This window comes from Puma concolor, chromosome A2 (assembly GCF_028749965.1).
Source record: "Puma concolor isolate L17-30 chromosome A2, mPumCon1.1.hap2, whole genome shotgun sequence".
Lineage (NCBI taxonomy): Eukaryota > Metazoa > Chordata > Mammalia > Carnivora > Felidae > Puma > Puma concolor.
In genome coordinates, this window is record NC_141668.1 from 53,055,963 (window position 1) to 53,069,047 (window position 13,085).

The 13,085-nt window shown below is 44.2% G+C and overlaps 1 protein-coding gene across 6 annotated transcripts in view; it reads left to right on the plus strand.

Annotated features, from left to right (window-relative positions):
• The window catches only part of OSBPL3 (oxysterol binding protein like 3), a 178,782-nt gene that overhangs the window by 77,542 nt on the left and 88,155 nt on the right, over positions 1–13,085 (plus strand). For all 6 annotated transcript variants that reach the window (XM_086694139.1, XM_086694148.1, XM_025930045.2 and 3 more), the window contains one exon: positions 10,531–10,769. In XM_086694139.1, coding sequence (XP_086550265.1) covers positions 10,677–10,769 — 93 coding nt within the window. In that variant the 5' untranslated portion in view covers positions 10,531–10,676. The remainder of the gene's footprint in view (positions 1–10,530; positions 10,770–13,085) is intronic.

A 13,085-nucleotide genomic window follows, 5' to 3' on the forward strand; every position in this document is an offset into this window, starting at 1 on the left:
CAGGACATCTTGCCAACAGCAGCTTGTGTAACTTTCTAGCTTAAAATAAAAATTAAATATAAATATTGTCTTATTTCATAAAGTACTTGAAGTGGTTCCCAAGAATACACACACTACCCAGGCAAATAGTGGGAGGTTGAGAGAATTAGAACACAGTGACAATAAGGTAAGCCAGGCACAGAAATGCCCTTCTTGGCCACCGTCGTTCAGCAGCAGCGTGCCACTAACCTGACTCTGTCTGTCCTGCTACCCCAGAAAAAGAGGGGTATGTTCTCGTACATAAGTTCCCAGGGTCCAAAAGCGGAGAACACGCCTGTCATTTAGAAGTAGCACCACGACCTGGAAATTTTCTTGTGAAGGTCCTCTCTCTTCTAGAAAATCACACCACAGCCTCACAAGGGGTGGACCCCGCGGCACTGTTTCTAAGAGCAAAGAGACAACCCGAAGGAAGGGTAAGTTCAACAAGGAGACTCATACCATGAAACCGTGTTACAGGAATGAACTAGAGTGTGTGCAGGTGTAATGACTGTAAGTGAAAATAAGCCAGCTGGAGAAAGAAATGTATGCTATGATATTATTAGATAAGTTTTTTAAAAGCCAGGAAAATGGTAGATATAAAAATAAAATACTGTATAAATAAGGATGGGGACCTATTAACGTTGGGGGGATAGGAATTTGGATATTTATAAATTTTTAAAAAATGCTTTTTTTTTTGAGAGACAGAGACAGAATGTGAGTGGGGGAGGGGCAGAGAGAGAGGGAGACACAGAATCCAAAGGTGGCTCCAGGCTCTGAGCTGTCAGCATGGAGCCAGACGCGGGGCTGGAACCCACGAACTGTGAGATCATGACCTGAACTGAAGTTGAATGTTCAACCGACTGAGCCACCCAGGTGACCCACAGAATATGGATATTTATAAATATCCTTTTTATTTTTCTGATGCTAAGAGAAAAGCAGCCGCTGTGATGTTGTGCACAAGACTAACAACAACATCGTTCATACACTGGCCATCACCTTTCATGTGTTTCTGTACACTAAGTTCCTCTAATCACCTCAACAGCCCCTTTGGGGCGACCCTTTCATTATTTCCACTTGTCACATGGAACACTGATGACATAGAGAGGCTCAAAATTTGCCGAAACCCACTTAATACGGATGGTTGGGGACCCGGGCAGTTTGAATCCAGAGCTTGTGGCTTTAATTATCACACTAGTCCATAAAGCTTCCTAAGATCATAGGGTGGATTGTTCGTTTTTGTATATTTGACCTCTCTCATTGTAGGCCAAGGGCATAGCCCAGAGGGCACTGCTGGCAAAGAAGTTCTTCCAAGATGAGGCAGTGCCGTTTGACCAACTCCTCTATGTGATGATCTGGCATGAGCTATGTGCACACACTGTGTTAGCTTTTTGGATCAGAACTCATGCCTCTCAACTCTGGATCTGCATCAGACACAACCTGTGGAGGTTTTAGGACTTTTAAAGTCTAGCGCCACCATACTAGATCATGGATAGGGCCTGGTCATTAGTATTTTTAAAAGCTCCCCACAGAATTCTAATGTGTAGTCAGAGTTGAGATCCACGGCTCTATAGAATCTGGACAATACAGCATTCGAGGTTATGATATCTGGCAAGAGCCTCGAGCGTAGATATTTTGTGTTGAGGATCAAGGACAAATCAGTATATGGTGACTTTTGTGATCAGATGGCAGTTAGTGTCTCATGAAATGAAGGCTCCTAATCGTGAGAAAAGAATGCAGGAGCCTCCACATACCCCATCATGCCCATGTGGGCCTCAGCAGGATAGGATCTATCTGGCCTATTCTCTTCTTTAAGTTTTTTGAAGAGTTGTTTAAGAAAATTTGCCATGGTGAGTAAGCATGGGAATGGGGACTGGAAGCACATGTATCTGGCATTTGCCATCTCTGGTTTAAAGGAATAGTTAAGCAACAGGACAGAATCTTCCTCAGAGGAGAGCTCAGGGTCCATTCCAGTCTCCTGACAAATAGATACCAGAGGCCTCGAGGATCTATGCCATGGGTAGCAAATTAACCTAGGACAGTGGTTCTTAAACTTGTGTATCAAAATCGCCTAGAAAACTTATTAAGAATGGGTTACTGGGTCCCACCCTTAGCTCCTGACCCTGCAGGTCTTTGATAGGGTGTGAGGATTTGCATTTCTGAGAAGCCCATGTGATGGTGCTGATCTGAGGACCACTTTTTGAAAACCACAGGTCTAGAATAATAAAAGGGATTTTGGGCTTCCTATCCACTCTGCTTATCACAGACACACAAACAGAAAGATTGGCTCGGTAAAATAAGAAGGGATAAAGACTACTGGCTGTGTCATGCACAGAATCCCATGAGGGATGTGTTACTTATATAGGTTAGCAGGCCCATCCCCAGATATTCTGATTTGATCCATCCAAAGTAGAGCTTCCAAAGTCTGCATTTTATTTTATTTTTTTATTTAAAAAAAAAATTTTTTTTTTAAATTTTTTTTTAAATTTTTTTTTTTTTTTAACGTTTATTTTATTTTTGGGACAGAGAGAGACAGAGCATGAACGGGGGAGGGGCAGAGAGAGAGGGAGACACAGAATCGGAAACAGGCTCCAGGCTCTGAGCCATCAGCCCAGAGCCCGACGCGGGGCTCGAACTCACGGACCGCGAGATCGTGACCTGGCTGAAGTCGGACGCTTAACCGACTGCGCCACCCAGGCGCCCCCCAAATTTTTTTTTTTTTTAACGTTTATTTATTTTTGAGACAGAGAGAGACAGAGCATGAGCGGGGGAGGGGCAGAGAGAGAGGGAGACACAGAACCGGAAGCAGGCTCCAGGCTCCGGGCCATCAGCCCAGAGCCCCACGCGGGGCTCGAACTCACGGACCGTGAGATCGTGACCTGAGCTGAAGTCGGACACTTAACCGACTGAGCCACCCAGTCGCCCCAAAGTCTGTGTTTTAAACGAGAATCCAGGAGACTTAGAAGAAGGTGGATCTGGACACTTTGAGAAATTGGATGTGACCATACCGTTAGGGGGTTAGAGTGGGTTGGCACATTTGAACCCAGAAGTGTGAATTAAGGGATAATTAACATCAAGCTATGGAGAGGATTTCAATGCCCTTCATGCTCTTCTTCGTAAGTCTTCCAGTATAATTTATGAGATGGAAGACAGAATTCACATGCCTATGCAGTCTGTGAATGCTTCCACAGAGGAAAAGCCAGCCAAATACACTGAATGGCGACTGGTCCCAGAAATGTCTTGACAGACTGGAATCATGGGTCAAAACTAATATAAGGATAGACGATAATAAAAAAGAATAGTCAAGTCCTGAATTTCAGCTAAAGGAAGAAGTCTTGTTCAGAAAGAAAAGCCCAGCTTCTCCACAGTCCCTATCACTTCAGAGTCCTGGAGAACACTGTCCAGGCAGCAAGTGCCAGGAAGAGGTATAGGTATCCCCAAAGCTAAGACAAACTGAGGCATTGGGTCACAGTTGCTGTGTGCACATGGCAAGGGAGGCGAGTGTTCCCCTCTCTCCTACTCTGAGCCAGACCACACCTGGAGCTTGTTGTGAGATCTGAGCACCATTTTTGGGGAAGCACAGACAAACTGAAGTCTAATCAGAATTGGATGTCTGATCATAATGATCTGACATACAAAATGGCGGATGAAAATGTGGCTGTGTGCTCTGGAGAGGAAAAGGTTTGTTGGATAGGATAGGGATGGTGGTGGTTCCAATGCAGGTGTTGATGAAAAAGAAATTATTCATCTCGTCCTCTGTCATGGCAGACGGCAGGTCTAGGAACAATGTGTCCTACTGAGACAGATTTCAAATCTACATGAAAAGCCCTCTAGGACAGACTTCTTTGGAGATGAGGTTGTCTCGTGAGCCTCGGTACTCATCCCTCCCCCAGGGATAGTCAGCAGCATCCCAGCATCAGGCCAGCCATCCAGGTAGTCAGATTGGCCGGCATTAAACACAGAGGTCCAGGATCAGCTATTTGAGGGCATTGTGGTTAGAATCCACTTCCAGAAACCTCTGATCAATTTTTGGATTTTAGAGCCAAATAACCAAAGCCCTACTGTTGATCATGTAACATCTTGAAAATCAAGGTGTTGGGGCGCCTGGGTGGCGCAGTCGGTTAAGCGTCCGACTTCAGCCAGGTCACGATCTCGCGGTCCGTGAGTTCGAGCCCCGCGTTGGGCTCTGGGCTGATGGCTCAGAGCCTGGAGCCTGTTTCGGATTCTGTGTCTCCCTCTCTCTCTGCCCCTCCCCCGTTCATGCTCTGTCTCTCTCTGTCCCAAAAAAATGAATAAACGTTAAAAAAAAAAAATTAAAAAAAAAAAAAAAAGAAAATCAAGGTGTTTCAGTGGGCATCATTTCTAAGGATTTGAATAATTTGGATTTGAACACCCAGGATTTGAATAATTTTCTTTTACCAAAGAAGACCAGAAGATCAGAAATGGATATTCCAGTATGTATTTTTCTGGTGTTAATTCCGGAGATAATTTTTCGATATATTTTACCGGGAAATTTTAAGTTAACTAGAACTATATGCCCTCTGGTCTTCATGCGAGTTGTTTTCAAGGATGGAAGCAAAACCTGTTTCTCAGCCAAACATGACCAAGTGTGTGAGTGCAGACCCCAGGCCTAATAGAATAAAAAATAGCTGTGTTATACGCCACTGTTTCAAACCCACTAGTTAATATTAAGTTGGTTTCTTGGAAAGCCAATGATGAATAATGTGGCTTTCTTTCTTTTTTTTTTTTTTAATAATGTGGCTTTTATCTTTTTGCATTTATGTCTTGTTCAAAGTAAGCATGCTGCTTTGTTGATTTCAAAATCTGGTCACACTTGTGTTACGGATTTGGGGAAATGTTAATATGTTTTAAAATTCCATAGAGTCCTTATTTGTTTGTACTTATTTATTTGGTTGCAAGAAAAGTATAGGATCTAATTTGGTATTGTATATGCCACTTTCAGGGAGCCAGGAGAGGAGGAAACGGAACTAACATCTGTGGAGTATCTATTCTGTCCACACCAGACACCTTGTCCTCATTTTTCATTTAATCCTCACGATGCCCCATTTCCTCCATAAAAATCCTAAATATCAGAGAGGTTACTTCATCTGTCAGGGTGCACAGTTTATAATAAGGGAGCACCGATTCAAACCTAGGTCTGGCTGCTTCCAAGGCACATACATCTTGCTGTGTACGTCTCCTTTGCATTTTTTCCTAAACTGTGTATTCTTTTTTATGGGAAAATGGCCAAAATAAATCTTAAAATCAGCCTTGTTGCCAAAAGGCGTGGCAGTGCCATGATCATTTATTCTTCCCCATTCTTGGTGGAAATCAGAATTCTGTTTTCCCTAATGGAAGCCCCATGCTTGCGTGTCTCATGCCCACTGGACTTTTAGTTGGAACGCCATTTTCACCTGGGCCTGACCCCTCTGCTCCTAAGGTGAGGAGCAATGGTGAGAGAGGACCTAGCTCATCTCAGAAGCACACGAAGGACATTTTTAAAATTGACCTAAGCACATTGAGCTTTTCACACCTGTTGGATTTGGCAACAGGTGGTTTGTTGAAATGAAAGCAGGTCCCAAACTAAAATCTGTAATGCATCACAGTTGTATGAGCAGTCATACAAGCTGTTACTGTAGGTTCGGGAAGTCCTAGCAGTCTCTCCCTGGGGATTAGACAGAAGCCCCAGCTGCCCGTCCCTGGGGCACAGACAGGTACTTGCCAGAGAGGGCAGGTACAAAGCATTCAGCAGGAGGATAGCCCCCCCCCCCCCCCACCCGCCCAACTTGTCAGATCAATGCCCAAGCGATGAAGGAAACTTCTGAGGAGGCTGCAGACATTCTTTTTTTTTTTAAGTTTATTTATTTTGAAAGAGAATGCGTGCAAGTGGGAGAGAGAGAGAGAGAGAGAGAATGAGAATCCCAAGCGGGCTCTGCACTGTCAGTATGGAACCCGATGCGGGAACTGGAACTCATGAACCTGGAGATTGTGACCTGAGCTGAAGTTGGACTGAGCCACCCAGGCGCCCCTGCACACGTCCTATTTCTTGATCTGGGTGGTGATTATTTCAGTATTTGCAAATGTAAAATTTCATAGAGCTGTCTGCGTGGTTAAGATTTGTTCACTTTCCTATGTGTAAGTTATGCCTCAGTAAACAAAAATAAGGGAGGAAATAAATTATTATCCTTCACAGCATGTTCACAGCGTGTGAGCAGGGAAACTATTATATTTTATACAGACCCCTTCAGGTAGAGGTTTTCCACGGAAGGGTCATGGAGAGATGGAAGCACCAAAGCTCTTTTGTACCCGCCTCATCATCCATACACCCCTGAATCAGCAGCCCCTGGCCTATATCTGTCACCCCTAAAGGCTTTGTCCTCCCCATTTTACTAGGTCAGCACCGCGAAGTCAGCTAGTTGGAGTAGAAGACACCAACCTTCAGTGTGACCCCTCTTTGTTAAGGTCCTCTGTATTGGGACTCCCATCAAGGTTTTCCCTCCGATGACCCGGGCCAGACCTTGGGGTCCCCTAGGGGGACACAATAACGACCTCATTCCCCATGACCACTTTGCTCCTAGGGCACCTTAGTCTCAGACCTCTGTTGCCCTCACACTTTGACCTACCGTGTTTTAAGTATGTTCTTTCCCCAGAATTTGACCTCTTTTGTCCTTTGAGCCATAAGTGAACTGAATTTTACCTAGTGATTTTAACTGAATTTCTGATGAGGTGAGGCAGGAAGGTTCTGGCTGATGAAACAAGACATTATTTCCCCAGGTGATAATCCCAGGCTCACTCCGGATGGATGTGGGAGGGGCTGGAGTCCCACCCTCTTATTTCTCTGAAGGAGAAAAGGAGGCACCACGAAGGGTTTCTGTACTTGAGGAGAAGCCTTACTTCTAAGTACCGACTTAAATGAGTATGGTGGTTGGCTTGCTCACAGCCCTGGCCTTGGTAGCTCTCTCCTCCAAGGGGAAATGCAGCAGAGCTGAGAGATAAAGATGACCCTATATATCAGTTGACTCTGGGACAGGGTTATTGTGTTTCTAATTTGGCAGTTTCAGGATTCCTGTGACTCTTTTTTCCCTGAGGATTCCTTTCTGTTCTTGCTGCACCTGTTATACAAGAACCCTCATCCTGCACTCTCCCTGTCAGAACCTCAGCTTTTTAAAACACGAAGAGAATACTGTCACACAAACAGAAACCCTTGGTTGGTATTCCCAATCCATTGTGGAATCAGTTGTCATGGCAATGGCTGCACCACCCCCTCCCCCCCCCCCCCCCCCCCCCCAACACACAGAGTTCATCATTTGGGCTTCCCGTCATGGTTTTTTTCCTCTTCTCTTTCTTAAACAGCAACAGCCAACATGCTATTAAACAAACTATTAATATATCTGTACAGCCTTTCTTGGCAGTTTTGAACTCGACTGCACTGGCTTCTGACTTCAATTAGTCGTGCCCCACAAGTAAAGCTAACTTTATGAAGAAGCTGAGGTTGGTTTGGTTTTAGTTTTAGTTACTGTTGGATCTAACAAATAATGAATACAGAGATTTGGGGGGGTTTCTATGAAAGCAACATGGGAATTGAGTTCTACAGCTACAAGTACCTTTATTTTCTGAGATGTTGATATTTCTCATTGTGTTGGTTGTAGTTGATGGCTTTAGCATAATCATTTAAAAAAATTTTTTTTAATGTTTATTTATTTTTGAGAGAGCGACAGAGTGTGAGCGGGGGAGGGGCATAGAGAGAGGGAGACACAGAATCGGAAGCAGTCTCCAGGCTCTGGGCTGTCAGCCCAGAGCCCGATGATGTGGGGCTCAGACCCGCGAACTGTGAGATCACGACCTGAGCCGAAGTCAGATGCTTAACCAACTGAGCCACCCGGGCACCTGAACATACTCACTTTTTTAAGCTTTTATTTAAATTCCAGTTAGTTAACAGACAGTGTAATAGTGGTTTCAGGTGTAGAATTTAGTGATTCATCACTTCCGTACAACACCAGGTGCTTATTAGTATACTCAGTTTTAAAGAACTTGGTGTTAATGAAAGGCACAGAAGATTATGTACTTAATTAACCAAAGGTTTGATATAATATCTAGCTGATAGACAATTATGTAACATCCTTCTTCTAAAATTAGACTACGTGGGGGTGCCTGGGTAGCTCAGTCGGTTGAGCGTCCGACTTCAGCTCAGGTCATAGTCTCGCAGTTCATAAATTGGAGCCCCGCGTCGGGCTCAGTGCGAACAAACAGCTCAGAGCCTGGAGCCTGCTTCAGATTCTGTCTCCCCCCTTCCCCTGCTCATGCTCTGCTCTCTGTCTCTCAAAAATAAATAAATGTTAAAAAATTTTTTAAATTAGACTATGTGAACACTAGGAACCAGAGATTGGATGTAATTTTTTTTTTTTTATTGTTGTTAACATGCCTGGGAAAATTGTACAGTTTATTTGAACTTAGTGTGTCACATAAAAGGCTGATCTGCTGAAGCCAAAACCAAACATGTCCGTCACCCTTAACTCAGGGCTGTGGATGAAGGGGTTCACCCCTGAAGAGTGGCAGGTGGCAGGTGGCAACCCAGCTAGCTACTTGTAGGGGTGTCCCTGTGTCTGCCCTGGTCTGTCCCCTTCTCCACCGTAGACACGCTGCCATCTTAGAGATTGGTACTGTGCTGGGGGAAGGGATGGGGCAGTACCTCTGCAAAGCTGGCATATGACACGCTTCCTCCAGAGTCTTTCCCGTCAGCTCCTCAGTTCTGTAGGTCGCAGAGTTGGGCAGTAGCGCGTATCGCCAGACCTGACTATTAAAGCACGCTCACTTCCAACAGCAAGGTTAAAGCCCTGGGGTCTAGCCTGAATTCAGTCTCTTGGCAGCTGCATGACTGGGCAAGTTATGTAACTTCTCAGAGACTCAGTTACTTTTCTGATAGATGTCTGTGTGCTTAAGATTTGTTCACTTTACTGTGAAACGTGAGATAATCCCCTCCCATCAAACGGTTGATTAAATGAGATCATGTTTATGGGAAACTCTTACTCTAGGATGTGGCCGTTAAGTAGTGTGGACACCACAGATGATTATCGTTTCAATTACTAGCATACTAATAGATGATACGGGAAATTCTGTTTGCCGTTACAGTTGTGTCACACAATGAAATAGTGTTTTGAGAGGATGTCTCAAACCCTTGGCAGAACAAATCCTCCACCCCATCCCCTCAAAAAACAGATTTTTTAAAATTGTAGTAAAATGCACATAAAATCAATTTTTAACCATTTTTAAGTGTATTTTAATTTAGTGACATTTAGTAATTCGCAGTGTTGTGCAACTATCACCATTATCTAGTTCTAGTTAATCACCCTTAAAGGAAACCCCATAGTCATACACTGTTTCCCGATTCCCCCAGCCCTCGGCAACCACTACTTGGCCTTTGGCCTCTAAGGATTTGCCCACGGTGGATATTTTGTATAAACAGAAACATATGTATATGGCCTTTTGTGTCTGGCTTCTTTCACTTAGCATAATGTTTTCAAGGTTCATCCATGTTATATCACGTATTACTACCTCATTCCTTTTAATTCCTGAGTAACATTCTGTTGTATGGATATATAGCCTTAGTCCATTCGGGCTGCTATAACAAAATACTACAGACAGCAACAGAAATTTATTCCCCACAGTTCTGGAAGCTGGGAGCCCAAAACCTCTTCAGGTTGCAGACTTACTGTATCTGCTCGGGAGCTCTGTGTGGTCTCTTTGATAAGGGCATTGATTCCACCCATAAAAGCAGTGTCCTCAGGCCCTAGCTGCCCACCAAAGGCCCCACCTCCTAATGGCATCACATTGGGCTTAGGATTTTTAACATAGGGATTTGGTGGTGGGCAGGGGTGGGGGTGGGGGGACACAAAATTCAGACCATAGTGTATACCATAGGTAGTTTATCCATTCGTCACTTGATGGACGTTGTGTTGTTTCTGCCTTTGGCTATTGCCAATAGCATTGCTATGGACATTTTTGTACAAGTTTTTGTTTGAATACTTGTTTTCAGTTCTTTGGGGGTATGTGCCTAGGAGTAGAATTGATGGATCAGATGATTGTGTTTAACTTAAAAAAAAACCTGCCAAACTGCTTCCAGCCGTGCTGTTGTACCTCTTTATATTCCTACCAACAATGCCCGAGGGTTCCAGTTTCCTCCAGCACTTGTTATTTTCCAGTTAAAAAATGATGCTTAGGTATCTCACAGTGGTTTGGGATGGTTTGTATATACTGATTTTGTGTGGGTCTGGACCCATGTTTTTCTTACTAGTGTTCGTAATTCTGTCATACCGCAAAGCTACATGACGAACCACCTATACATGATTTCCAATAAAAGATGGGTGTAAAACATCTTTTCCTTCACAGCTCCTGACATGGCTAAGCATGGCTCTGTAATCTGTAGTGTAGACAAACCACTTGTAGAGAATCAGTGGCTAATCATAGATGGTGTCTGATTCCTCTGACCTTTCTGTAATCCTTTTCTTTTGCTTTTAGAGATTTCCTCCGGGTCATCCAAAATGCTGTTAAAACATATTGGATAAGAACTGAGCCACCTGCCTGTGTGGGACTTCCATACTCTCCTGTATTGTCTTCGGATGGCATTTTGATTTGCATCGGGGCCAAGTGACCTGCTGTTCAGGATGAGTGATGAGAAGAACCTTGGGGTGTCTCAAAAACTGGTCTCACCTTCAAGGAGCACCAGTAGCTGCTCCTCCAAGCAGGGAAGTCGACAGGTAAAGTTTAACCAATGCAAATTTTAAGATGCAAATATATACCAAGAAATTTGCAGATTAAGATGTGTACATTTACTTGGGAACCTCTACTATTCAGTGTAATAGCATTTGCTTTCAGTCATACCTTAATTATATGAGAAGAGTAAATTTTAGGTAATTTTTAAAAAAATTTGAGAGAGAGAGAGAGAGAGAGAGAGAGAGAGAGAGAGAAAGCGCTTGCATGCATAAGCAGGGGAGGAGCTGAGGGGGGGTGGTGGGAGAGAGATAATCCCAAGCAGGTTCCATACTGTAGGCTCAGAGCCTGATGCAGGGCTCAATCTCATGAACCATGGAATCGTGACCTGAGCCAAAATCAAGTCAGATGCTTAATCGACTGAGCCACCCAGGTGCCCCAAACTTCAGGTAATTTTAATAATGCAGCTCGAGTGCTCACCAGATGGGAAGGAACTGTATTTGGCTTTTTGCATTATTTCATCCAATCCTTGGAACTGTCCTCTGACACAGATATTAATATCTTTTTTTTCCATGAGGAAGCTGAGTCAGACTAACTGAGTTATTTGCCCAAGGATACACAGCTAGTAAGTAGCAGAATAAGAAACCACAGCTCAGTCTGACTCCAGAGTCCACACTTTCCTTTGTACCCTACTAACCCAAACAAAAAAAACCCACAATCACTTTTCCAGTAAGTTTAATATCCTCTTGCCCTCTTTTTCCTTCCCTTTATTTTTTTTCAACGTTTTTTATTTATTTTTGGGACAGAGAGAGACAGAGCATGAACGGGGGAGGGGCAGAGAGAGGGAGACACAGAATCGGAAACAGGCTCCAGGCTCCGAGCCATCAGCCCAGAGCCTGACGCGGGGCTCGAACTCACGGACCGCGAGATCGTGACCTGGCTGAAGTCGGACGCTTAACCGACTGCGCCACCCAGGCGCCCCTTTCCTTCCCTTTATAAGTCATTTACGACCGCTTCCAAGCGCAGATTGCCCTGCTGGTGACTTTGAGTCTCACCTGCTTTATTTCTCCATGGATGAGGGAATCGATTCCACAGAGCAGTGGTCAAAAGGTATTAAGTAGGAAGAAGAAAGAAGTGAAGCAAAGAACTGAATCATTAACTCCTAAATAACTGTCAGCTGTAATTCTATGTCGTTTCTTGGTTTTCTTTCTAATAAATCTGTTGGCAGAACTTGCGGGTTTTAGGTCAGTGGCGGTAAATGCAGATGAATCATTATAATTCTACCACCATAAGTTCAGTAGAGAGAGAAGTTGTGTCAAGAAGTTGTGGCTTCACAATCAAAACGGTCTCTGAGCCTTTTCAGCATCTGCTGGCTGTGTTGGCATTATCTTTCCCTCATGGGAAGTGCTGGCCTAGGAATTGTCCCAGAGAGTTCTTGGTTCCAGATTTGGAAGCACCGATCAGGCGACCTCCCACGGCAGGCACGTCCGCACATTTATGACACATCATCACGGGTCTCTCCGTCTGAACACTGCCTGGGCCATGGAGCTTGCCACCTCATGGTGCTGCTTCATGTCATCAGAATCTGTGATTGTAGACACATTAGATTTTGCCTGAGGCTGGACATTCACGGAGCCCTCCAAGATCTCCTGTGAGGGGTTTAGGAAGAAAAAATTTTTCAGCACAGTAATCACTTCTGTCTCTGATTTAAAAAAAAAAAAAAAGGCTAAAATTAGTCCTTGGCTAATGCATCATGACTCCTTTTGGAGTTCCAGTTTCGTAAGGGTAGCTGTATGCTCGCCCTCCTTGCCAGCTTTCCATGGGGGTGGAGGGGTAGGGGGGTGGTTCTCTCCCTGGCCAAAATTCTGATTGGGATTAGAGGTTGAATATGTGATCTTTCCCTCACCCTTTGCACCTAGTAGCATCCGCTGATATCTCCCTCTTGGATAAAAGGAGAAAGAACATGATTCATTTATTTATTTATTTTTAAAGCTCATTTATTTATTGAGAGAGAGAGAGAAGGAGCAGGGAGGGGCAGAGAGAGAGAGGAGAGAGAGAATCCCAAGCAGGCTCCATGCTGTCAGTGCAGAGCCCAACACAGGGCTCAGTCCAATGAATGTGAGATCATGACCTGAGCCAAAATCAAGAGTCTGATGCTTAACCGACTGAGCCACCCAGGTGCTCCAAGAACATGATTCATTTCAATGGCCAGTGCTTATAACACCAGAGGAAGTGGAACAGTGCAGTGACATCCTACGATTGAATACCACAGAAACTTCTTTTACTGTGTTATTTGAATTGATTAATTTTGGTTTTCAAAAGACTCTTTTGAGCTTATGCCATAAAGACTAAGAGGAGGGGCT